The following is a 25,635-nucleotide window of genomic DNA, read 5'->3' as shown; positions in this document are numbered from 1 at the left end:
TCTTCCCCTGCTTGCTCTCTCTCTCAAAATAAATAAATAAACTTAAATAATAAAATAATGACTAATTTAATAGACAATAAATGGTATTTCATTATTTTAAGTCTTATATCTTTGGTTATTAGATTTTTTTAATGCTCTACAGACATTTGGTGGGTTTTGTGTGTGTGTGAGTCATTAGTTCATGTCCTTTGCTCATTTATCTATTTTAGTTTTTCTTACTGATTTGTTTTAATTTTCTATACCTAGAGATATATTAGGGTATTAAAAGTATCTGGCATATTTTTTTAATAAAGATTAGCACATAATCTCAAATACAGAAACCAAAGCTTAGTAAAAGGATCCAGCTCAACATCATGTGCTTTCACTGTACTAAAAATATAATGAATGACATTACTAGTGACTAGGACTTAAATTAAAAGAATTAAAGTATAGTTAATGCCCATTTCTATTAGCAAAACAAAGTGCTATTCATCTTAAACTAGTCTCCCTATAAAAAAACATACAGAAGCAGAAAAAAATCTCTATATTAGATTTTCGCTAATAATTTGAAAATTAAATGATTTGTAAAGCTAAAATTTTGACAAAACTTTGGAGTGTGGGGAGTGGTGAAGGTAATTTGAGGGCAGACCAAAAGATCTGGCAAAAACTCAGATCATTTCTCTCCATGATCAAGTTGAGTTTTTTTCCATAATCTTCTGTGCCAGCTGACATTGATCATATTTGATAACAAACTTTATATAAACACGTTAATATTTTATTTTTATTTTTTTATAAATACTGCTAGTTCTTAATTTTAGCAAGTTTAGTAGTATGGAAAAAAACAAAAATAACTTTAGAACTATACATTTGGTTTACAATGTACTTCTATGTACATTATTTCCTTTTATTTGATAAAGTCCTAACAAAAACCTCATGAATTAGTTATCTTTTCTGTATACCTTTTAGAGATGAGAAGACAGTAGAATAGCTAAAGTAAACAAATGTTTACATTTATTAGGATCCAAATTAAACTTGTAGCTTTCATTAAGATCCTGTGAAGTGGATGAGAATGCCACTAGTATAATCACCCTCCTAACGCCAACAATAGAGAGTATTTTGAAGTCAACTCCACTGTTTACTATGAAGTCCAGTATCTACGATTTTGTTTAAAAACCTTTGGCCTTTCTATGAATGCTCTAGAAAACCTGATTTATAAGGTTATGGACCTAGAATGGACTTGAAAAGTTAATGTAGCACCTCCCTCCCTACTGTTGAGCAACAACTAAATTATCCCAATTAATTAGGGGATATTTATTGTCTACAATATTCTTAATGATTTTAGGAATAAGATTTAATAATATTTCCAATTCCAGTATGATTGGAATATATCCAATATCTGGAAATTTTCTCTGTTGTTTAATTCAAATGTGATCTGACACATTTTGTTCATTTTTTATTCTATCCTGAATAGCTGCTCAGCAATTGCTCTCTAACAAATTTCATATGCGTGAATATCATTTTGACATCATCTATGACTTCATTCCTTCTGAGCAGATTAAGTAATAATTGACGTTTGCCACTGGTTTATCTTAGGGCTACAATAAGGCGGTGGACTGGTGGGCATTAGGAGTGTTAATCTATGAAATGGCAGCTGGCTACCCCCCATTCTTTGCAGACCAACCAATTCAGATTTATGAAAAGATTGTTTCTGGAAAGGTAAGTAATATATTTTATAATTCCTCTATTATTCATTATTTCTATAATGAAGTGTATGATTTGTAGATTAAAACCATTTGATGTCATCAGAATAATTACCCTAGATTGGGAAAAATACAAAAACATCCACAGTTGCTGTCTTGGTACCTAGTATTCATTTAAGGTAACAAAGTAAGCATTAAGTCATTTAAGTTTCTTAAGAAAATGAGGCAGTTTTACAAACGAATTAGCAAAAAGATAGAGCAGTTTTCTTTTTTATCATTTATAAAATACAGGATCATACCTCTCATTCCCAGTATTTCTTTAAATAAGTAAAAATTGTTAGTTATTTCATGTGGGTAGCTATTTGGAGAGGAGTTTTGGGGGCTATTTTTATATCCCCTTGTTTTTTCAGGAGAAACTTGTTTGAATTATGTCAAACACCACAAAATTAGAGGTTAACACAAAATAGATAAGCCTTTATAAAATCGAAATTCAGAGAAATGATATTTGTATAATTGTTCATGTTGATTGTGATTATAATTGCCATTGATCTTTAGCAAATATGGAAATAACTTTTTAGCATGAGTAGATTCACTATATCATAGTATTTTACATTTTGTAATTATTCCATAAACCTTCCTTCTTTTGTATTTTTAATCCCTATAAATGCATTAATAATGTATATAAACAAACCATTCATTCTTGCCTTAGCATACACTTTTTAAAAAATTACTACAGTCCTGGGGCGCCCGGGTGGCGTAGTTGCTTAAGCGTCTGACTTTCGCTCGGGTCATGATCTCGCGGTTCGTGGGTTCGAGCCCCACGTCGGGCTCTGTGCTGACTGCCAGCTCAGAGCCTGGAGCCTGTTTCAGTCTGTGACTCCCTCTCTCTCTGACCCTCCCCTGCTCACGCTGTCTCTCTCTCTCTCTCCTAGAAATAAATAAAACATTTAAAAAAAAAAAAATTACTACAGTCCAGGCATCTGGGTGGCTCAGTTGGTTAAGCATCCAATACTTGATTTCACCTCAGGTCATTATCTTGCAGTTCTTGGGGTTAAGCCCCTCACTGGGCTCTGTGAATAGAGCCTGCTTGGATTTTCTCTCAGTCGGTCTGTCTGTCTGTCTGTCTCTCTCTCAAATAAATAAATAAACTAAAAATAAAGAATAGGCTTTTAAAAATTCCAAAAAGACCTTTCATACATTTTCATAGAGTTTATAGGAAGGGATATTTTCCCATTTTTTCCTTTTTCCTATTCTTACATGTGGTACGCTCCATTAATTTATCTCTTTTTTTCCCCTTTAGATCACAGAGCCCCATTTAGAATATGACCAGGAAATAGAGCATCAATCTTGACATAACATTATGCTGAGATGTGATGTAGTTGACTTTTTGTCTGTTTTGTGAACTTCTAAGGCAGAGAATTCCCTGATCAACCTAGAGAATCTGGAAGGAGATAGAGGGAAAGTCTCCATTTCTTTATACCTCAGCCAGATTCACACTTTACATTTAGTGTAAAAGCTGACCCTCCAACCCATGAACTTAATATTTATAATATCACCTATTCAGAAGGTTCCCTGAATGTCCCTAATTTGGTAATCTATCTTTTTTACCAATATCCAAATTTAAATAATGGTGCCACACAGCTGGGCTGTGAAGACAAGACACCAACAGAATGGGTCTCTCTAGCCCCCTACAATCCACATCTCAACACAGTATTGTTCCATATCTTCCAGGGTATATGTAGTCTACAGGGATCACAAGATTTTCAGTTATATTTTCCTTCATTTTATGAAAGTTTTATGTTATGGCAGTATTCACAAACTAGCGGACTAACTAAAGAACTTATACTTCGACTATGTCAAGAATAAAAAATAAGTACACCTTAGCTAAGCTAGATGTTGAAAGATTTACACTAAGGTAATAATACAAAAAGGCAGAATGGAATACTTAAGTAATTAGGTATCACTGCTGTCCTTGTTACATTTGTAGCCCTAGGCCTCAGGTTTCTTATCCTTGTAATTGTTTTCATCCGGCAAAATATTAAAGTCACGGTAAAAGAACTTTTGAGATAAACAAAACATTAAGAAAAATCAGTATACAAGGCAGGTATTTATTTTTTAAGAATTTGAAAAGTGATTATGTAAAATCTCAAGAAAGAATATGAGCCAAAGGTCATGTGAAGAATGTTGAGAGAACTAAAGTACTTTAAATCCTTGAATGAAAGCAGCATGCGGTAGTCCACCCTTATCGACAGTTTCAGTGACTTGCAGTCAACTGCAGTCCAAAGCAGGATCCTCCTGCTGAGGTAGCATCAGAAGTTCAGTAATAGCCTGCCACCACAGCACAACACCTGTGTCATTCACCTCGCTTCATGTCATCACGTGGGCATTGTATCATCTCACATCATCATGAGAAGGGTGAGTACTGTACAGGAAGAGTTTGACAGTCAGAGATTACAAACAACGAACAATTATAACAATAAGGCTGCTGTAGTAAACAGCATGCTGCAGTGGGTGTGGTCTCTGTGTCCCCCTCTCAAACTCTTCCTGTACAGTACTCACCCTTCTCATGATGATGTGAGATGATACAATGCCCACGTGATGACATGAAGCGAGGTGAATGAAAAAATATTTAGTTGTTTATGAATATGTTTTTATTTCATATCAAGCTTTAATAGTGAGGCTCCAATATTAACTTAATATTTAAATCTGTGTATAGTCTATAATCCTAACTGCTTAAATCCTAGTCACCTTATTAAAGGAATGGCAACATAAAATTTTATTTTATCACAGTATCTGATATTTTTCTTATTTAGAAATATGATAGGATGTTTGGTATACTATTGTTTTTCAATTAGCAATAATCGCACCTCAGATAAAGCTCATTGGCTACAATACTGCCACTGCGCAAAGCGTGGTATACTCTTGTGTTTAACTAAAGGTACCAGATTAACTCTTCCCATATTGGATATAAAGTCATTTTCTTCCTTTTTCCCCTTTGCTCCTAAAGTAGACTCATGAAAGCAGTATATTGCTATTAACTGATCGCTAGGATTTATACTATGTGAACATAAAGTTATATGCACCATTCCCAATAAAACCATCTGTTTCAACACTCAAATCCAAACTGTAATTTATGTCTATCCACATTACAAAAGTGTTGTCATCTCTCTGGTTAGTAAATAAAAGCCAAATTGGAGAATAACTAAGATTTAAATTTTTTAGTTGTTCAAATCATTAAAAATCAAATTTTGGCCTTACAAATCCTATATTTGTATTTAAAATCTTTAATGATTGGAATGATATTTCATTTTAAAATATATGTTTCAATCATAATTATTTTTGCTGTTTTTTAAAAGTGTGTTATTATGCAGCATTTTATATTGATTACATCTTTCCATTCTGAAGCTATAGATTATAGGTAGGAGTAACATCAAAATTAAAATAAAATGTATTTAATGAAGTGATTAATTCACTGAAATACATATATTTGAAAATTAGATTGCTATTTTTCTCTATTAAAATATTTTAACTCAAGTTGGTATTTTTAAATGCACAGAAAGATGATCAATCAGCTTGTTAGATTCTCTCCTACACATATTTTGCCTTTAAAAAAAAGGAGGAGGTGGTATTTTAAATGTCAAATTATTCATGCAATATCAGGGTTCAGGTTTAGAAATGCACAGCTGACAGGAAAGTCTTAATAATTTTCGCATTAAATTTGACATTTCTTAGCAATATATATACTGAGTTTCTGCACATAGTCTTTAAATTCCATACTTCAGTGCCATATAGTCTGTGACAAGAATCAATATGGCTTCTATAGCAACTCCATTTAGCTGCATCACTCTTAGAAATATATTAGTTAATACTGTTTTCAAAAATGATAACTTGCAAATAAGGCAGTCAAGTAACAGCTGTTGTAGAAACCATTACTTTAGAGTCCTTGATTTATGTAATTTAAAACAAATTCTGAGCTCTATTATATATAAATATTATTCCACTTTTAACGAGCACCAAAAATGTACAAGGAGACACTATACAAAATATAAAGTTGTAAACATACGTATATAGAATGATCAAGGAGTCCGTTCACTTTTTCCTGAAAGGAAATTCACATTCACATGAAGGGTAATTGATTAGCAGCCAAATGGCTATTCCTTTCTGTATCAGGGGCCCTTAAAGCCCAAATTCCCAGGTTAGGTGATTTGCTAGGAAGACTCACAGACTTCAACATATAGTAATACTCAAGAAATGAAGTCTAACAAGTACCTTCATTAGAAGATACTTTACAAAGAAAAGATATAAAGTACTGTCAGCAAAAGGAAAGGCTCATGGGTTAGTGCCTAGAGGAAACTAGGCCCAAGCTTTCAAGAGTCTTTTCCTAGTGGAGTGACAAAGGATGAACTTAATTCCTCCAGCCACAAACTGTGACAGCATGGGTAGATGTCATCTACCAGGGAAGCTCATTGGAGGCTGAGTGCTCAAGGATTTTATTGGGATCACATATACACTCTCTGCCTAGCACATACCTACATCCCAAAGTCACAGAGCAAAATAGATGTTCAGCGTACGCCATATTGTTTGTACAAACAAGTTAGGTTTAGTGAACCACTCATATTATTTAGGGCAAGTTTCATATCAGTGTGAGGAACTGTTATCATGCCAATTCCCAGATACCTGCCCAGGGCTAAATTTGCAAGCAAGCCTTCCTTAAAGGTAACAGTCCCAGGCCTGCTGTATTAACTCTTTTCTGCACTGTTCTGTTTCCTAAATAACATACACATAGGCAGAAACACCATTGTACTTGTTCTAAGATCCATTGTTAATGCTTTTGGGGAAACTAAAATGCCATTTTCTATTTGGCTATGGCTATACTTAAAGAAACTTAGATAACTCAGTAGTCATTTTCATAAAATTCAAAAGCAGTTTTACCATTTGCCTAAAACCCAGGCCATTTTTTAACACTTTGCTGTGGTCATTTAAAAGCCTTCTTAATACCTGCTTTGAGACAGTCCATACTTTAGTGGTCTTTTGGGCAACTTGTTTTGCAGTGGAGGAAATGAGGATTGGATCGGTAATGGTCCTCTATGATAAATCTAGATTTATCCTAACTACCACTGTTTCTGCAGAAGTAAGAGAACAGATCAGAGAGCCCACAGTTGTGATAGTAATATTATAAGTATTTTTTAAATGTACTGGATCTTTCTTTTTATATATATAAACTCCAGGCTGATTAAAGTTTCCTCAGGTCCTTTGAGGCAGTGTGGAGGTTGGTACCATATCTATAGAAAGCCTAATGAATAAAAAGTTGTTAGGCCTTTTGAAAAATTTACTAATGTATATGCTCATTTTTGCTAGATAAATTGGTTACTGGGATACAGTTTCTTAGAACTGTACCTACATTGAGCCATCTGGGTATTTCAGTCAATTAAGCATCTGACTCTTGATTTTGGCTCAGGTCATGATCTCACAATTCAGGAGATCGAGCCTGCGTCAGGCTCTGCATGTGCCTGCTTGGGATTCTCTCTCTCCCTCCCTCTCTGCCCCTACACTGCTCTCGCATGCTCTCCCTCTCTCCCAAAATAAATAAATAAACTTAAAAAAAAAAAAAAAGAACTGTACTTAATTTGGAAAGGTTACTTTAAAAAATTTATTCCAGCATACTTGTGGACAGAAGTTAACAGATTATTGTTTGCTGGCTGTATGCAAACTCTTTGGAGTCATTTAAGCCAATAAATGTTATCCCGATGCATAAAAAGTAATGTGACTAGTTAAACCTTCTCCCTGTCACTTGTAGAAGAATAGCAGTAAAAATTTTCCCTTCCTCTTCAAAGACCAGCTTTGTAATTCTGTGATTAAGCTGAGTGTAGACAAATTTGATTTTGGTCTTATTTTATTTCTAAAACTAAAAAAAATAAAGCAAAACAGTTAGTGAATTTAAATGGATATGGTAACAACATGATCAGATTTGCTTTATGGATATAACCTCCTCTTTTTAGAAAATATGAATCTTTCCAAAATCCAAAATGTGCAAGACTTTATAATGGGGGCTGAGAAGCGCCTGTATGGCTCAGTCAGTTAAGAGTGACCAACTCTTGATTTAGGTTCAGGTCATGATCTCGTGGTTCATGAGTGCGAGCCCACTGTCAGGCTTTAGCGCTGACATTGCGGAGCCTGCTTAGGATTCTCTCTCTCTGGCCCTCCCCTGCTCATGTGCTCCCTCTCTCTCTCTCCCTCTCCAAATAAATAAATAAACTTAAAAAATATAGAACTAGTGCTGAAAACAGAATCAATATTCTATTGAGTTTGCTTAATTCAGAGTGAATTTCATAGTTGGTTTAACATATTACATAATGTAATTTGATGAAGTTATTTAAGGTATCAGCTATATTTACAATGCTGTCCTTATAAAATGGGGTCATAGTTGTCCTTTTTCTCCCTCACTCTACCAAATTTAAGTACCAAAAGAAAAGAAGTGCTTTTTCTATAAATGAACAGGTGGAGCATGAGACAAGAAGCAGGAACTTCTTGCATTCTCCGAACAATGTTTCTAGCACAGACTAGTCTAGATATCTAATGATAGATATTGCCATCTTCCAAGTTCCTTCCTTGATTCAAAAGTCAGCTTCAGATCACTACAATATTTTCTAACAGAAAGGTTGAAAAACTTAAAAACTTATTGAATTAGTGCCTTGCATCAGTTTCATAAAAATTACCTAATTTCTTTTCATACTTGAGGGATGCAGTACACTTTCAGCATTTTATAGATGAGGTAACTGAGACCAGAAGGGTTAAAGAGTGTGCCATAACGCATAGGGCATGTATATAACTGGAGATGGTAATGGAACCCAGGTACTCTTTCTGCTGAAGTGATAGGCTGGTGGAATTTTTGAGATGGTAAGAATATTCAATTTTATTCCCATTTAATTCCCTTATACTGTATGTAGGTAAATCAAGACTCAGAATTGCCCAAAGATAAAAGGTAGTTTGTGGCAAAACCAGAAATTGAATTTAGTTCAGTGGTTCATTTATTTGTTCACTTGGCTTCAGTGACTCTTTATAATCTTCGTTTTATTCTGCATTACTGATCTTTCCTTGTCCATCCTCCCTGCCTTGGTCCTCTTCTTTCTCTGCACTTTCTCCATTGGTGGATTCATCCAGTTTCATGACTTTAAATGCCTACTGACGATTTCCAAATTCACTTTTTCAGTCCATACCTGACTCTTGGGTTGCAGACCCTTGTAGCCAACTTCCTACCTGAGATCTCCATTCAAGTATCTGATAAATATCTTAAATTTAATCTGCCTAAGACTAACAGATTTTTGTGTTCCTAGCAAATCTGCTCCTCCCACTGTTCTTCCCATCTCAGTTGATGGCAACACCATCCTTTCAGTCACTCAAGTGAAGACACCCTGAAGTCTTCACTCCTTATCTGATGCACAGAAAAACCATTTTGGCTCTGTCTTTACCTATCTTTAGAATATATACAGAATTCAACCACTTCTTACTGCTTCCAGTGATATTGTTTTCTTCTGAATCACTAGAGTGGTTCTCTAAAAATGTTAAATCAGATCCTGTTACTCTTTCCAGAAACTTGCAATGATTCCCCATTTTCTTCAGAGTAAACATCAGAGCCCTTACAATACAAGACTTTGTGAGGTGTGATAGGATGGCAACATTTTTAAAGGATCATTCTTGTTGCTAAATTGTCGTCTATCATCTCTGTTCCTCACTAGGATGTAAACTCTGTGAAGGTAGGACTCTTTGTCTTATTTTGTTTACTACTGTATCCCAAGCACATCAGTGCCTAGCACATAGAAGGTGTTTGATCATTATTTCTCAGATTTGAATTCATGCCTTCATGTAATATTCATTGAGCTCATATTATATGCCATACAGTGCTGGATACAGTAAATTCTTTATGGTCTCTGCTTTCATGAAGTGGACCCTCACTCTCAGACATACTGACTCAGTTTGTCATCTGTGTATTCTAAACATCTTGTATTTTTTCAAATTATCACAGACTGTTTTGATACACACTCTATGTCAGAAGCTTGTTCTGATGTCTATACCTCATTGTAGGATTACATTTATTCTCATGAATAGATCACTAGGAAACTCAGATGTAATTTAGTTCCTAAAGGTTGTTAAAGAATCCTAAACAGGAAATATTAGGTAAAAAAGACCAAATAAACACTCCAGGAAGTGTATATTGCACAAACACCTCTTTCATGTTAAATATCATGTTAAATGCCAGTTTCCAATAATCCTATCTCTCAGATCTAATGGGTCCAGACTTTTTCTTTCTCACATCTGGCTCTTTATAGCTACTTTCATATTGTTTGCCCCGTAATGGACTGGCAGAGAGATGTAGGAGACAGGAGGATTAAGTTATTTTCCCAACAGTGAAACTGACTGAGTTGGTAATCTCAGTGGAGTCTGGGTTCCTAGATGAAGATTTGGATTAAATTTAACTAAAACTCCCTTTGCTCCAATATTCTAGGATTCTGATTTCAATTTTTATAGCAGTTATAATCAATAATAATAATAATAGAAATAATACTCTTTTTAATACAGTTTTGAAGGAAAAATTATCATTCTTCACATTATAGAAACCTTTGGTGTTTCCAAGTTAACATATCATAAGTAAAGTCTTGCATCTAAAACATAATTGCGTTTAAGTCATTTTTCTGGTTTTTGCTCATTTCAGTTTGATGAATTGAACATGGCTCTTTGGAAAGTCAAATCAACAAAGAAACTACATTTCTGATTACATTTCAGAACAGTCATAGAAAAAATATGTTCACAATGATTCTTATTATTTCTCCTTCAGTATACTTAAAGGATATGACAGATTCTCATCATTAACATGCTTACTATGCGAGGTGGGTTACCTATCAGAATCTCTAGGGAAGAAGACTTGTGATATGGAGCTGAAGAGGATATATGTCTGTCATATGATAAGGTTTCCAAATGACAGATGTCTACCATCAGAAGCCACTATATAGCTCCCCATCTGAGAATCACAATTCTAAAGATTACAGAGATATGCACAGACATTAATCCAAGACCAGTGCTTTATCTGCATTCCAAAATAAAGATCTACTCTATTTAGTTGTGTATATTCTTTAGGCATTCTACTGCACATTACCTGCATTCAGAAGATTATTAAAAAAAAAAAAAGCTTTTTAACGTTTATTTTTGAGAGACAGAGAGACAGAGTGTGAGGGGGGGAGGAGCACAGAGAGAGGGAGACACAGAATCCAAAGCAGGCTCCAGGCTCTGAGCTGTTAGCACAGAGTCCAGTGTGGGGCTCAAACCCACAAACCATGAGATCATGACCCGAGCTGAAGTCAGACACTTAACCAACGGAGTCACCCAGGCACCCCTCAGAAGATAATTTTTTTAAGTTTAGTTAATTCTTTTTGAGAGAGAGAGAGAGAGAGCATGAGCAAGAGGAGGGTCAGAGAGAGGGAGAGAGAGAATCCCAAGCAGGTTCCAGGCTGCAAGCACAGAGCCTGACGTAGGGCTTGAACTCAGACCAGGAGTTCATGACCTGAGCCTAAACCAAGAGTTGGATGCTTACCTGACTGAGCCCCCAGAAGATAATGCATATGTAGTACATTGTCTACCATTCCGAACATCATGAAAGGAAGAATAACTGGCACATTACATTGAACAGTTCACACAGACTCTATTCTAAACAAAGATAGCTCTACTTCAAATAAGCTATTTCTTTGGGATCTAGGCAAAGTTGGAATATAACCACTACAAAAATAAGTTGTGTTATTTTTAGACAGTATGCCTTTTTGAATACCCCATATTCTCTAATTTATACTCTAGCTAGGATAAGTGAGGAAATGTGCAGCAAATATTTTTAAGATGAATTTTTCAGTCTTTTAGAAGTGTCCTGACAATAACTATTTTTAGGTTACTGAATCATTAAAAACCATATAGGATAATTATGGGCATATACTCTGGAGCCAAGAGTACCTGGTTTGGAATTGTTAGCTCTACCACTTATTATTTTCTTAGGCAAATTACTTAATTGGTGTCCGTTTCAGTTGTTATCACGTGTAAAATGGAGATAATAACCATGTTTACTTTATGTTTTGGGTTTTATGAGCCAGTGCACATAAAGTTTAGCACAATGCCTAACTTCTGATAAGCCATTATATTAATAAAACTTTACTTTTGGAAGTAAAAACTAAAGAGGGTAGCAGTTCATCAGTCTTTTTTTTTCTTTTTTGGAACATAAACCCTCTTAAATCTGTGACAATACAGGCTGTACAAAAATGAGGCTTTAGTTGCTAATTTATTTGAGTTGATCCTAAATCCTGCTCAGTTATTAGCTGTTCAACCTTCAAATAGCCCTTGGTTGTTGGACACAAATTTTAGGTTTCCGCTAGTATGATGATGATTTTAGTTTATTATCTACATTAATTCTTTTTTTGATCTGTCACCAGGAGGGAAAATAAAACTTCTGCACAAAGTAGTGAACAGAGTTGCAAATAGTGCTTCTGAAGCTTTCATGAATGGAGATAAAAAGCTCAGAATTTCAGAACCAGTGCCCCTAGCATTTGAAGCCCCAGGAATCAGCCTTTTTCTCCAAATGAACCTGATGAAAGTGGGTCCTAGGACCACACTTGGAGAAGCATTTATTTACAGAATAGCATAAATAGCTATCAGGAGACTATAGTTATGAATCTGGCTTTGCTGTAGAATCTAGCTTTGCATGCCTATGATTTAATTTCTACTTTGAGAATATGAGAGTGCACATCATGTTGAGCTTTTTGAAACTCACAATATATTAATTAAGGAATTGTATATATTTGAAGACAGTGTAATAAAGAACAAAATTTATGAGGCTAGGTATCATGACTAGATTTCTAGTCCCAGCTCTCCCACTTTATAGTCCCGTGATTGGTTAAGTTATACTATGTCTGTGAATCCTAGTTTCTCCATCTTTAGAAGAGAGTTAATATCATATTCACCAAGTATGTCTTAGCTTATTGCTATATGTCTAGCACCTAGAGCAGCATGGTACATAGTAGGTCTTAATAATTAGTTGTTAACTAGATGAACTATGTTATTTGAAATGATGCAATAAATTCTGGAAATAAAAACACAAAATGGCATAGTTAGTACTTTCCCTCCAGAAGCTCATGATCTGGGAGAAACATACACAAATATTACAACATACGTCAAAAGAAATCAACTGAGGTAATGTCATGACACGTGATACGAGTTATAAGGTGATGGTGGTACTTGTAGAGAACTACGATGTGAATGCAAGGAGTTCACAAATGGATCTATTAACTCTTTAAAGCATTTTCTTCAGAGGTCTATGGTCTGTTTGAAGATGAGGCCCCATAATAACCACTGGAATGTGAGTTTGACTACATGGTGTGTTCATACAGGTCCGATTCCCATCACACTTCAGTTCAGATCTCAAGGACCTTCTAAGGAACCTGCTGCAGGTGGATTTGACGAAACGGTTTGGAAACCTGAAGAATGGTGTGAGTGATATAAAAACTCACAAGTGGTTTGCCACAACAGATTGGATTGCTATTTACCAGAGGAAGGTGAGCCATTTCTTTCTTTAAAAACTTTTGGAAGTTGGTACTTAAATCATATGTAGTAAAGATATTTTGAACTTACCACATGGCTTTAATTTTTTTTTTATGTTTTACTTATTTCTGAGAGAGAGGGAGAGAGACAGCGTGAGCAGGGGAGGGTCAGAGAGAGAGGGAGACAGAATCTGAAGCAGGCTTCAGGCTCTGAGCTGGCAGTCAGCACAGAGCCCAACACAGGGCTCAAACCCACAAACCATGAGATCATGACCTGAGCCTAAGTTGGATGCTTAACCAACTGAGCCGCCCAGGTGCCCCTTAATTTTTTACCTTTAAATTAATCCTGTGCATCACTTAAGGGACCTTTCCAGCCCACAACTTATAAATGAGTTTTTAAAAAATGAGTTTTCTGTTTGATAAAAGAGAAAATATATTCTATTTTGACCATCAATCTGAAATTTTTTTTTTATGTTTATTTTGAGAGATAGAGTAGTGTGCACACATTCGAAGAGCAGAGAGAGGAGAGAGAATCCCAAGCAGGCGCCATGCTCTCAGTGCAGAGCCTGATGCAGGGCTTGATCTCACAAAGTGTGAGATTATGACCTGAGCCGAAATCAAGAGTCAGAGGCTTAACTGACTGAGCCACTCAGGCACCCCAATCTGAAATGTTTTGTGTCAAATTTTTCCTACCCTTGCCTCTTACTCTTCACAATATTATGGTAATTATTCAATAGACAAGGTCCTAAGGGTTCGCATTTCAAAACTGATGTGAAGCCACATTAGAAAGACAAATATAAAAAAATATATTCTCCTACCTGGAATTGTTAAGAAGCTGGATTTAATAACATTTAATAGCTAGATTCATCAGATATTTTTCAGTATCACTTTACCTTTGTAACAAATTGAGACATTAAAGAGTTTACCGTGCTGAGTTACTCTCCTCTTTCCATTGCTTCTCAAATGCCTAAAGATAATTTGAATTTATAAACTGTTGTCATATTGAATGTATTTAATTTTTTCTTTTTCATAAAACCAAAACTTCTAATATGTCAGAGGCTTGCCATATTCAATAATGCTATGCAGCCATATGAGTGAATTTCCTTTGGAAAAAAAATGTAAATGCTATAATTGAATATTAATAGCACAGTTTTCCTAGTTTATATCTTTTGGAAAAAAATATAAAAACAAAGCATTAACAGAATTTAATAATGCAGCAAAGACCAAAACAATATGAGTGCAGTAGTCTCTGCATTTCATAAGATGGGTTCAGAAACTTCCTAGCCATTAAATTCATGAAACAGCCCTCAGCATCAATATCTTAACTGGATATGTTAACATTATGTTAAGAGGAATTCTATTTGGGTGATTTATTGAATCTATATTTTCTTTTAGTGCTTTTTGAGCTAACTTCTTTTTGTTGTTGTTTAGTAATTATCTTCTCACCATTTGTTGAATAATTCTTATTTGACCCCTTGTTTGAAATTCCACCTTTACTGTGGCGACTGGGTGGCTCAATCCGTTAAGCAGCCTACTTCGGCTCAGGTCATGATTTCACAGTTCATGAGTTCGAGTCCCACATCGGACTTTGTGCTGATGGCTGAGAGCCTGGAGCCTGCTTTGGATTCTGTGTCTTCCTCTCTCTGCCCCTCCCCAACTCACACTCTGTCTCTCTCCCTCAAAAAAAATAAATAAACATTAAAAAATATTTAGAAGTTCCACCTTTACTAATACTGAATTATTACATACTTCAGTCTGTTTTTGACTTTATGTTTTAGGAATTCTTTTTGTCTATTCTTGCATTATACACTACACCATCTTATATATTCATGAAAAAGAATATATAACTCAATTTTTTTACAGTTTTCTTATATGAGGATACACAAAACAAAATTTGCTATCATACAGGTTAGTCGTATTAATTGACTCTGTTTGCAGCACAGCCGCCATCCCTCTCTAGACGTCTTCTGTCTCGCAAAATGAAAACTGTGTACGCATTAAACAATGACTTCTTGTTTTATTCGTCTTTCCAAATATTTATATTGTATTTGGGGCTCTTAATTGGGATAAAAGTATATTAAATAGAAGAGAATCAAAATCTCTTCAAATGAAATGTTATATTTCTATATTTATTCAAATATCTTCAGTCATTTGGTAAAATCTTAGCCCTGCCCCAGACAGGTCCAATTTCTTTCTTAAAGAACCAAAAGTCTCTAGTTCACTATGAACGGGCCCTTATAGAACCTAATTTAAAGTAATAATAAATTTAAAAGTCCTCAAAAGAAATAAAGCTATTCCTTCAATTTATATTTTGATTGTTACTACAAATGTGTTTGCTCTCCCATTAAGGAGAATATATGGAGAAACATTATTTCTATGTTTGTATCATAAATGACCACGTTACTAAGTTCTGTTGTTGATTTCCATAGGCTTTTCAGCAATTCTGTTGCATTTTATTGATAATCTCAGTGGGCCGAAGTATCATTCACCTCTTCTTTTCCAATATGTGTATCTTTTATTTCCATTTTGCTCTATTGTTTATGCTGGAATATCTAAAATAATATTTTTAAATTAATTTTTTAAGCTTTATTTAGAGAGAGAGCGCACGCATGCACAAGCAGGTAGGGCAAGGAGAAGAGAGAAAGAATCCCAAGCAGGCTCCACACTGTCAGCACAGAGCTCAAACTCATGAACCATGAGATCATGACCTGATCCAAAATCAAGAGTCAGATGCTTAGCCAACTGAGATACCCATGTGCACCTAAAATAATATTTTTTAAAGAGTAGGGCTGTTGAGCTGTATTGTCTTATTCCTTTTTTGAATGGGAATGCCTTTCATGTTTTAGCTTCAAATATAAAGTTAGCAATTTGTCCTTGATAAATATTCTTGATTGGGTTAAGAAAATATCCTTGATTCCTAGTATATTGTACTTTATCTTTTCTGACATATTACTATGATGAATGATATCAGTGAGATATCCTCACATTCCTGACCACCATTTAATCATGGGGTATTATTGTTTTAATATCTGCAAAATATTATTTAAAATCTGCCAAATCAATTTGCTAAAATCTTATTTAGAATTTTGTTTCCATAGTCACGTTTTATTTACCTGTAGTTTTTGTTTTTCTGGAGTTGAGATTATGTCAATTCACTAAATGAGTTCAGAAATTTTTATGTTTTTTTATTCTTTGGGAAACTTAAGGAAGATAAGAATTAATTTGTATTTGTTACCAGGAAATTTTAACAAAGTAATTTCTCTTTGGCTATTGGTCTCTTTAAGTTTTTGCCTCTTCAGTCAATTTCAGTAATTTTTATTTTCTTATAAAATCATCCATATCCCCCTGTAATTATCACTGTTTACATTATCTTTGTGTTAAATATATCTAAATATAGCATTGATTATTAGATTTGTGTGAGGTTTGCCCATTAGTATTTTATTTTTTATTTTGAGAGAGAGAGCATGAGTAGGGGTGAGGGGCAGAGGGAAAGAGGGAGGGAGGGAGGGAAATAGAAGGGGGGGGGAGAGAGAGAGAGAGAGAGAGTGAGTCCCAAGCAAGCTCCATGCTCAGCACTGAGCCTAATGGCAGGGCTTGATTCCACGACCCTGGGATCATGACCTGAGCCAAAATCAAGACTTGGACTCTCAACCAACTGAGAGACCCAGACACCCCTTACAGTTATTCTTAAAGCAGAGTAATACCAAGCTGCTGCTACTCATTCAGAGTTCATGTGGTTTTCAGAGGGCTTGACTTCCCTCAGGTAATGAACAGCTCATCTGTTGAGAAGTAGCACCCTAGAGCAAACAGGTTATTGTACTGGACAGATCAATCAACAGCCAGTCTTGCCTACCAACAGAAATGGACTTAGGGGTCCCTGGATAATTTATAAATAGAAATAATTCAAGACTTCAGTGTAGCCACTTGTTTTAACATCGTCTCTATTATAACTACCCATAGCAGTAAAAACTGATAGCTTGCATAGCTTTTGTAGTCTTTGTTATTCTCTGACCAAGCGTTCATGAGCAGTGAAAGAGCCAAAGGCATCTAGCAGAAAGACAGGAAGCAGGAGAAAGAGGCCCGGACAACTCAAACTGTGCAGTCGTGTACGTTTAGAGATGATCCCAATAGGAGCGATGGAGAATTGCTGTCTGCACGGTGCAGAACAGTCGTGCCAGGGCAGGCACGCAGGGCAACCAGCTGGCAGACAACAGGTGATACTAGGCTTCCCATTCCTCCTTGTCTTTCACCTTGTTCTTTCTAAATGTCTTGTTTGTGTGTATACCTTATAATAATATAGCTGGCTGTGTAAAATAGTTTATAAACAACCACATATATATTGGTGATATATACTCGAAAACGTTTTACTAAAAGGCATATAAATCAAAGAACCTTGGAGACCACTGGTATAGATATCAGAAGGAGCTCTCTCTGTACCAGAAGTAGGGAATCATGAATTTGGGACCTGCTTTAGCCATTTACCAGCCATGTGAGTTCTGTTTTATAATCTGTAAAACGGGAATAACACTGCCTCCCTCACAGTGTTATATTGGGGGAAGAAATGAAACAACAATGTGTAAAATTGTTTGGAAACACTATAAATGCTATGCAAATTATGGTGGTATTTTTTCAGCTTTTAAAACATCTTCCTCGGTGGCACCTGAGTCCGTGGCTCAGTCCGGCTGACTGAGTCCGGCTGGCTCAGTCCGTGGAACATGCGACTCTCGATCTGGGGGCGTGAGTTCAAGCCCCACATTGGGTATAGAGATTACTATTAAAAAACTAAAAATTAAAATCTTTTCCTCAAATTCAGTATGCCACATAATCTTAGTAAAGTCTATATTTTAAATAAAGGAAAGCCATTTTAATCTTAGAATCCAAGGAGAAAAAATGTTCAGAATTTAACAATGCTGTTTTTCTAAAAGAGACAAGTTTCTTTCCAACTTCCCAGAAAGTTTAGATAGCTAGATATTTTCAACAAAATAAACTTGGGAATTAAAGAAAGGAAGATTAAGAGGAGCACCTGGCTGGCTCCATCAGTGAAGCATGCAACTCTTGATCTCCAGGTCATGAGTTCAAGCCCCATGTTGGCCTAGAGCCTAACTTTTAAACAAGGAAAAAAAAGTATATCTAAGAATTATCTGTAACCTCAAGAGATAGGAATTAAGGAAAAGGATAGAAAAATAAAGGCTTTAGAAATAAGGAACTGATAAAGGAAAATCTGGAGTTCTATAACCTAAAGTGCCAGCATTTTGATACCAACAGCTAATTAGCCTAGAGCTCTCTTAAGCATTGTACCATTCCTTGAATTAAAATGTTGAGATTAATAGCAAACCTACTGTTTGCTGCTTTTCCTAATGCTGTTATCATTTAGGGACTTAAAGGCATTTAAAGATGCTACCATATAATAACGGTGGGAATTTATTTTCCTTAGTGTTTAGAAACTCTCGGGCATTCATATTTCCTCTTTCTTATTCCAATATCTGTGGGTTTGGTTTTTTTCCCCACACCACCATGCAATTAACTCAGTTCTTAACACTGAACCTGGAGATGGCCACAGACCCCACAGGCTGAGGGCTCAGTCCCAGAAGAGCGCCCTCCACCCACTACCACTGCAGACATTAATTGCAAATCAAGGCACCTGTGCTTCTGACTAAGCAGCTTTAGATCAGAAGTTTCCCACAAATCCCTCCTAGGTTTCTATTCATTTGCTAGAGCAGCTCAGAGAACTCAGAAACTACTTACTGTTACCAGTTTGTTAAAAAAGAATGTAACTCAGAGGCAGCCAGATGGAAGAGATGCAAAAAGCAAGATATGGGGATGGAGCACAGAGCTTCCAGCTCTCTTCAAGCACACCACTCTCCTTCAATCCCCACTTTTCACCGAGCTCTCTCTGTACCCCATCCTCTTGAAGTCTATGGCTTCATTAGGTAGGCATGATTATTTAAATCATTGCTCATTGGTGACTGAACTCCATCTCCAGGCCCCCTCCCCTCCTGGAGGTTAGGAGGGGAGACTGAAAGTTCCGAGCGTCTAACCAGCGCCCAGCCTTAGGTTACCTAGAGGCCTTCCAAAAGTTACCTCATTAACATAACACTTATGAAATCCAAGAGTTTAAGGAGCTCTGTGCCCAGGATTAGGATGAAGACCAAATATATTCTTCCTATGATAAACCATAATTTCACACTTCATTTTTCTGTCTCACTTACAGGTTGAAGCACCATTCATACCAAAGTTCAGAGGCTCTGGAGATACCAGCAACTTTGATGACTATGAGGAAGAAGATATCCGTGTCTCTATAACAGAAAAATGTGCAAAAGAATTTTGTGAATTTTAAAGATGAGCAACAAGGTGACATCAGAGCTCACACTCAGTCTTTGCACTCTGTTGAGAGATGAGGGGGAGCCGAGACCGTCTTTGTTGAAGCAGTTACCTAGTTCCGTCATTCCAGCGACTGAGTGAGGTCTTCATCGCCATCCTCCGTGTGTGCGCTCTGCATCCACCTATGTAACAAGGCACCGCTACGCAAGCATTGTCTGTGCCATAACACACCACTAGTCACTCCCCGCCTCCCTCTGGTTGGTCCTTCCCTCCCCGCCACCCACGTCTTCCTTTTTCGTGCTCATTGGGTTTTCTCCAAACAGTGCTCCATTTTCTTGTGTTGGCGTTTCAGATGGGCAGTGTTAGGGCTCTGTGCTATTTGAAAGGAAGGGTGAGTGTTGCCTTTGGTAGTCCTTGCCGTTATCATTGTTGGTCGATGGCTTGAGCCTATACTTCCAATCATTATTTTTACTTTGAGTAGCTCAGACTCAGTTTTGCCAAAACTTTTGACAGTTTTTGAAGCTAGAATGTCTGTCAACAAGGCAATCGAATACAAAACAATAACTTTCGTAGAACTCCCCGCTCTGGCAAGACATTTGGATAGACTACTGTAGAGGAGCTACCCCAGCAATTAGGATTCCTAGAGAGCAGAGGCTCTGTTTCCCTTCACCACCTTTTGTATCCCCCCCCCCTGCTCCGCCCCGTGCCCCCTGGAGGGATCAGGTGACCACCTCACAGTGTGACACACGGCTCATTCACAGGAGAAGCTAAAGCTATGGATCATCACTTGGTACCAGCATCTCTGTAGGGATTAGGGCTTTAAGATTTCTAAACCCTCACTCCTGCACAAGGGTTTTAGCCAGTATTTTAACAGAACGTGACTGATGCAGAAAGGGACACATTTTTTAGTTTCTCAAATAAGTCCTCATTGTAAATGTTTTACGGGGAAAAAATGAACTAAAAAAGAACATTAATGTGGACAGTTGCTCTGCTGAGTCCAACAAATGGCTTGACGCTTGTAAACAGTGTAGAGACACTCTTATTGATGGGAGGGGCTCTTCTGTTTGTCTTGCTTCGCTTTGTTTTGTCACGGATTAGGATGAAAGGAGCTGTTCCCGAGTTACTTCAGCGTACCGCACCACCATCAGCCCGAGGGAGAGGCACTGTCGTAGCTTCGGCATTCATCCCACGCCTCATCCGTGAGGAAACGGGACAAAGTTTTTAAAACTGCCACAACTGTATTTTAATTTTGAGGTGTGATAGTTTTAGACATGTTAGAATCCCAAGCCTCTTTCAGTAAACGGCATGTATGATCATGTGGGTACAATGTTAGTATTTGAGTTTAATTTCCTTTTTTATTTTTATTTTTTTTTTTTGCCAACAACATTGCTGTCAGTGGAAATTTCAAGCATTTTTGCACATTTAGTTCCATGTCTGTTGAGAATCCATGGCTTCACTCCCTTCTTAAAATATTTTTTCTTTGCTTTTAAATTTTCCCATCTGGTTTTATCTCTGTGTGTCAGTGACCTATCTTAAAACAGCACACCAAAAGAGTTGAAAATAAACTGTGTTCATTTTTTATGATCAGTTTACATGCATATAAGTTGAGTTTTTAATCAAACTGATCTCAATGTATATAAGCATTCTATTTGCTTCATTATTGGTGCCGGTCACTGACAACTTCTTTTTCTCTGTACCACACTCTTGTAAAACCTTTGAAGACATTGAAAAAAGCCTGTCTGGGATGTTCTCTGCATCAACCTGTACATCTTTTGGTTGTCAAGTGTTCCTGCATGGTTATGTCATTTAAAAGCTGATACTGATTTCAGTTGGTCCACTTATATTTAAAATGTGCAAGAAAATATGATCTACTTTGCTGTATCTAGTTTTATGTGACAAAAAACTATATCATCATGTTCATAAATTCAAAGCTTCATTTGTATAAAATATTTTAATTAGTTTTTTTGGGCCCAAGAACATGCTGATCATTGTAATCTGTATGTATGCTACAAATTCTATGGTAGCTTTATTGTATATTATTGTAGAATTATTTTAATAAATCATGGGGATGACAATTTGATTATTACATTTTAGTTTTCAGCAATTAAGAAGATTTCTCTAAGTCCAAAAAAGATGTTTTAAGTAAAATCACTCCTTGCCCTGCACAGCTTGCTGTAGAATCTGTATAGGTAGATGACCTCTAGGCATACATTGGTTTTGAGGGCTATTTAGCCATTCCCATTTCATTCTCCACTTAAAGGACATGAGCAGGCTTTCAGGGATGTCAAGGGAGTCTATTTCCAACCAATCAAGTACACTGAATTAGAATATCTTCAAGTTATATAAAACTCCCAGTTTCAGCCACAATTTAGCCAAGAACAGGATAAAAACTTGAATAAGAAATCAGTGGAATGAATCAGTATTTAACCTCAGATTATGTTATTTGAAATAAGAAATTACATTTTTCGTCAGTAAACAATAAGGAGATGGCATTGCAGAGGAAGGACCCCTTGACTCAAAGTCAAGACGCCTGGGTCTCAGGTCTGGTCTGTCACAGTCAGCATGACCTTGGCCTCAGCTCTCTTATCTACAAAATGGAAGAATTCCATTAGGCAGTTTCAAATGTATTTTCTAATTTTCACATGTCATGACAAAATTCTTTTTATTTGACCTTTTGAAGGGATAATTTGCTTTGAAGTAAATCTCAGTAAGGTGATATTTTAGGGCATCTTTCTTCTCCTTATCTCTTACAGTGTTCTTAGAATTTTTTGAATATCATAAGGACTTTATGCCTGTTTTGATTCCTTCCTCCTTCACTGATGCTAAATATCCAATTGATATCAAACTGTCAACCTACCAAAAAAGATATTGTGGCTTGTGGGTATTGCTGTCTTGTTTTTGATATGTTCTTGTATTGACTGCCCATTGGCCTGAAAATACTCATCATAAGCCTAAAAAAATCATTTTTCTTTCCTACTGACTGTTTTATCTGCTTGTTGTAAGAATCAAATGAGATAATGTATGTGAAAGCACCTTGTAAACTGTAACCTATCAATGTAAATGTTAAGGTGTGTTGTTATTTCATTAATTACTTCTTTGTTTAGAATGGAATTTCCTATGCACTCCTGTAGCTAGGAAATGCTGAAAACAACTGTGTTTTTTAATTAATCATAACAGCAAGATTAAAGTATCTTCAAAGGATAAAATGGTGTCTTCAGTTCTATTTGATGCCCGTATCTCTTGATTTCTTTTCTGCAGATACTACAGATGCTTATAGATTTCTAGTTTTTATGTATCCGGGCTGGTCTTTGGTGGTGGGAACAGAGTAATAGGGGAAGAATGTCCACCAATCTAGTCCAACTGAGTATATATTATGAAACTACTAGCTTCATTCTAGTTTCTAAAAAGCGTCTCCACTTCTAAGTCTAACTTACCCTTAACTTAATGTTGAAAATTTACATATTTAAATAACTGACCCTGCATAAGTCCTCATCCTTATTTTGGAACAATGAACTATGAATTTTAACTTTTTTCTTCAGAAATGTTGTTGAGGTTCTTATTAACTCTTCCAATTGTAGCTAATTGATTTGTATGTGTTTCTACAGTTGTCCTTGACCTCAAGAAATAATTTTTTAGGTATTTAACACCTTACCATTTTTTATTGTTATCATTGTTTCTGCAAACACTTACAAATATTGATGCACCTTGTAACACCATGCTTACTATTTTTATGCCAGTTCATGCTTTATTTTATCATTGTCAGGGTTTAATACAAAATAAATACCAGTTTTCTCATTTTCTTATACTAATTATAAAAATCTAGGCAGATCTTCACTCCAAATCATACTTTGAAATCCATTTACATTTTCTCTTATGCATAAATATTGGATGTGAAGTTAAATACTTTAATTTCAGCCTTCTTGAACATTTTCTATGTGCCTTATTTAATAGCCTTTGATAAAGGATCTCTGATAAGGGCTGAACTGTGTTCCTTCAGAATTCATATGTTGAGGTACTCAGAATATGAGTAGCTCAGAATATGGCTGTATTTGAAGGTAGGACCTTTAGTTAAGGTAAAATGAGGTCATATCGATGAGCCCTAATCCTATACCACTGTGAATTCATAAGACATTAGGACAGTACACACAGACCCAGAAAAGACCACGTGAAGACCTAAGAGGAAGGCAGCCATCTACAAGCCAAGGAGAGAGATTTCAAAGAAGCCAACCCTAATGACACCTTGATCTTGGACTCCAGCCCCTAGAACTGTGAGAAAATAAATTTCTGTTGTTGAAGTTACCCACTCTGTGGTACTTTGTTATGGCTGTCCTTACAATCTAGTACACCCACCATTGTGCTCCCATGTATATGCGGTGTTCCCATGGTGAAAGGCTTGCATTGATCTCACTTTAAATGCTTTAGAATTGGACCAAACTGAAATAATTTACCATAAGCAAAAACCAAGCCAACAAACAATGACATTATGGTCACAAACATCAGTGCACCTGTGGTCTTATTTCTATTCTTTTCTGAAATATAAGCAGAAAACACTAGCTACTGAGCATAGGGAAAAGCTTGGGTGGCTGAAACCACTTCTAACTCTGGGTCATGCCTACTTTTGGCATCAAGCTATCTTCTTGTAGCTGTGCTAATACAACCTAAAATTGAACAAATTAAATTTAGAGCCTCTGTACATCTGTTAATGGTGATGTTAATGAAACGGCCTAAAGGAAAGTGTGACTGGGGATTAAGTGTTGGTGAGGAAACCCCAGTTGATTCGTCATCTGATTATTCAGTGGTTAGTAATGATTACCTGAATGTGTTAATTTTCTATTGCTAGTATAATAAATTGCCACAAACTTCGTGGCTTAAAACAACATAAATTTATTATCTAACAGCTCTAGAAGTCTGACGTCAAAAAATGGTTTAAAATCAAGGTATCAGCAGGACTGTATTCTTTCTAGAGACTCCAGGGGAAAATCTCTTCTCCAGCTTCTAGAGGCTGCTCACATTCCTTGACTTGTGACCCCATCCCTCCACCATCAAAGCTGGCAGTATTGGGCTGAGTCCTCCTTAGGCTACATCCCTCTGACCTCCTCTTCTGACTCCCTCTGTCACTTTTAAAGACCCTTGTTATTACATTGAGCTATCTAGGTATCCGGGCTGTTCACCCTTTTTCAAGGAGCTAATGAGCAGCCTTAATTCCCCTTTACCATATAACCTATCACATTCATAAGTTCTGGGGATTTGGACATAAACATCTCTGGGGCAGAGAGAAGAGAGGGAGAAATTGTTCTGCCTATCACACTTAATAATGTGATTTTAGGTGGAAAATATGGTTATGTGAAAAGTGGAAGTAGAGACAGTCTTTTCACAATTCAAAGAGAACCTAGGCTTAAACAGATTTTCCTGAAGCGTAGTGGTTAGCATGCAGTGAATTTTCAAGCAGGCTGTCACAGAACATGAGTAGCACATCAGTTCTGAATGCCTTGAAAGATACTCAACATCACTACAGTATTCATTGGCACATTGCAAAAACAAAAAACAAACAGAAAAAACACCTCACGATTGTATACTACACATAAAAAAAGACAAAAATTATAACACTGATAATATCAAGTGTTGGTGAGGATGGAGAAGAACTGGATGGAACTGTCCTGCATTGCCAGAGGGAATATAAAATGGCACAGCCACTTGGCAAAAACAGTTTGGCAGGGGCGCCTAGGTGGCTCAGTCAGTTAAGCATCCAACTTTGGCTCAGGTTGTGATCTCACAGCTTGTGAGTTCAAGCCACACATCAGTCTGTGCTGAAAGCTCAGAGCCTGGAGTCTGCTTCAGATTTTCTCTCTCTCTCTCTCTCTTTCTCTCTCTCTCAGAAATGAATAAACATCAAAAAATTATATATTAAAAATGTTTGGCAGTCTGTATAAAGCTTACCATTCACTTATTCCATTCTATTTCTACTGATTCTATTTCTACGTGTTGACTCAAGATAATGAAAATATATGTTCATACAAAGACATAAATGTTCAGCAACTTTGAAACAGTCCCCAAATGAGAACAAT

The 25,635-nt window shown here is 36.3% G+C and overlaps 1 protein-coding gene and 1 non-coding gene across 7 annotated transcripts in view; one reads left to right on the top strand and one right to left on the bottom strand.

Moving 5' to 3' along the window:
• Window positions 1-22,776, top strand: part of PRKACB (protein kinase cAMP-activated catalytic subunit beta) — a 124,169-nt gene extending 101,393 nt beyond the window's left edge. For all 6 annotated transcript variants that reach the window (XM_039246923.1, XM_039246921.1, XM_039246924.1 and 3 more), the window contains 3 exons: window positions 1,573-1,695; window positions 13,100-13,264; window positions 19,461-22,776. In XM_039246923.1, coding sequence (XP_039102854.1) covers window positions 1,573-1,695; window positions 13,100-13,264; window positions 19,461-19,586 — 414 coding nt within the window. In that variant the 3' untranslated portion in view covers window positions 19,587-22,776. The remainder of the gene's footprint in view (window positions 1-1,572; window positions 1,696-13,099; window positions 13,265-19,460) is intronic.
• LOC120241666 lies at window positions 4,457-4,591 on the bottom strand. Its single transcript, XR_005530921.1, has one exon. It is a non-coding gene; the product is annotated as a U4 spliceosomal RNA (small nuclear RNA).
• Window positions 22,777-25,635: the final 2,859 nt, after the last annotated feature.

The sequence above is a fragment of the Hyaena hyaena genome, unplaced genomic scaffold (assembly GCF_003009895.1).
Source record: "Hyaena hyaena isolate Hyena2069 unplaced genomic scaffold, ASM300989v1 scaffold_286, whole genome shotgun sequence".
NCBI classification, from domain to species: Eukaryota; Metazoa; Chordata; class Mammalia; order Carnivora; family Hyaenidae; genus Hyaena; species Hyaena hyaena.
This window is presented reverse-complemented; position numbering and strand designations above follow the sequence as displayed.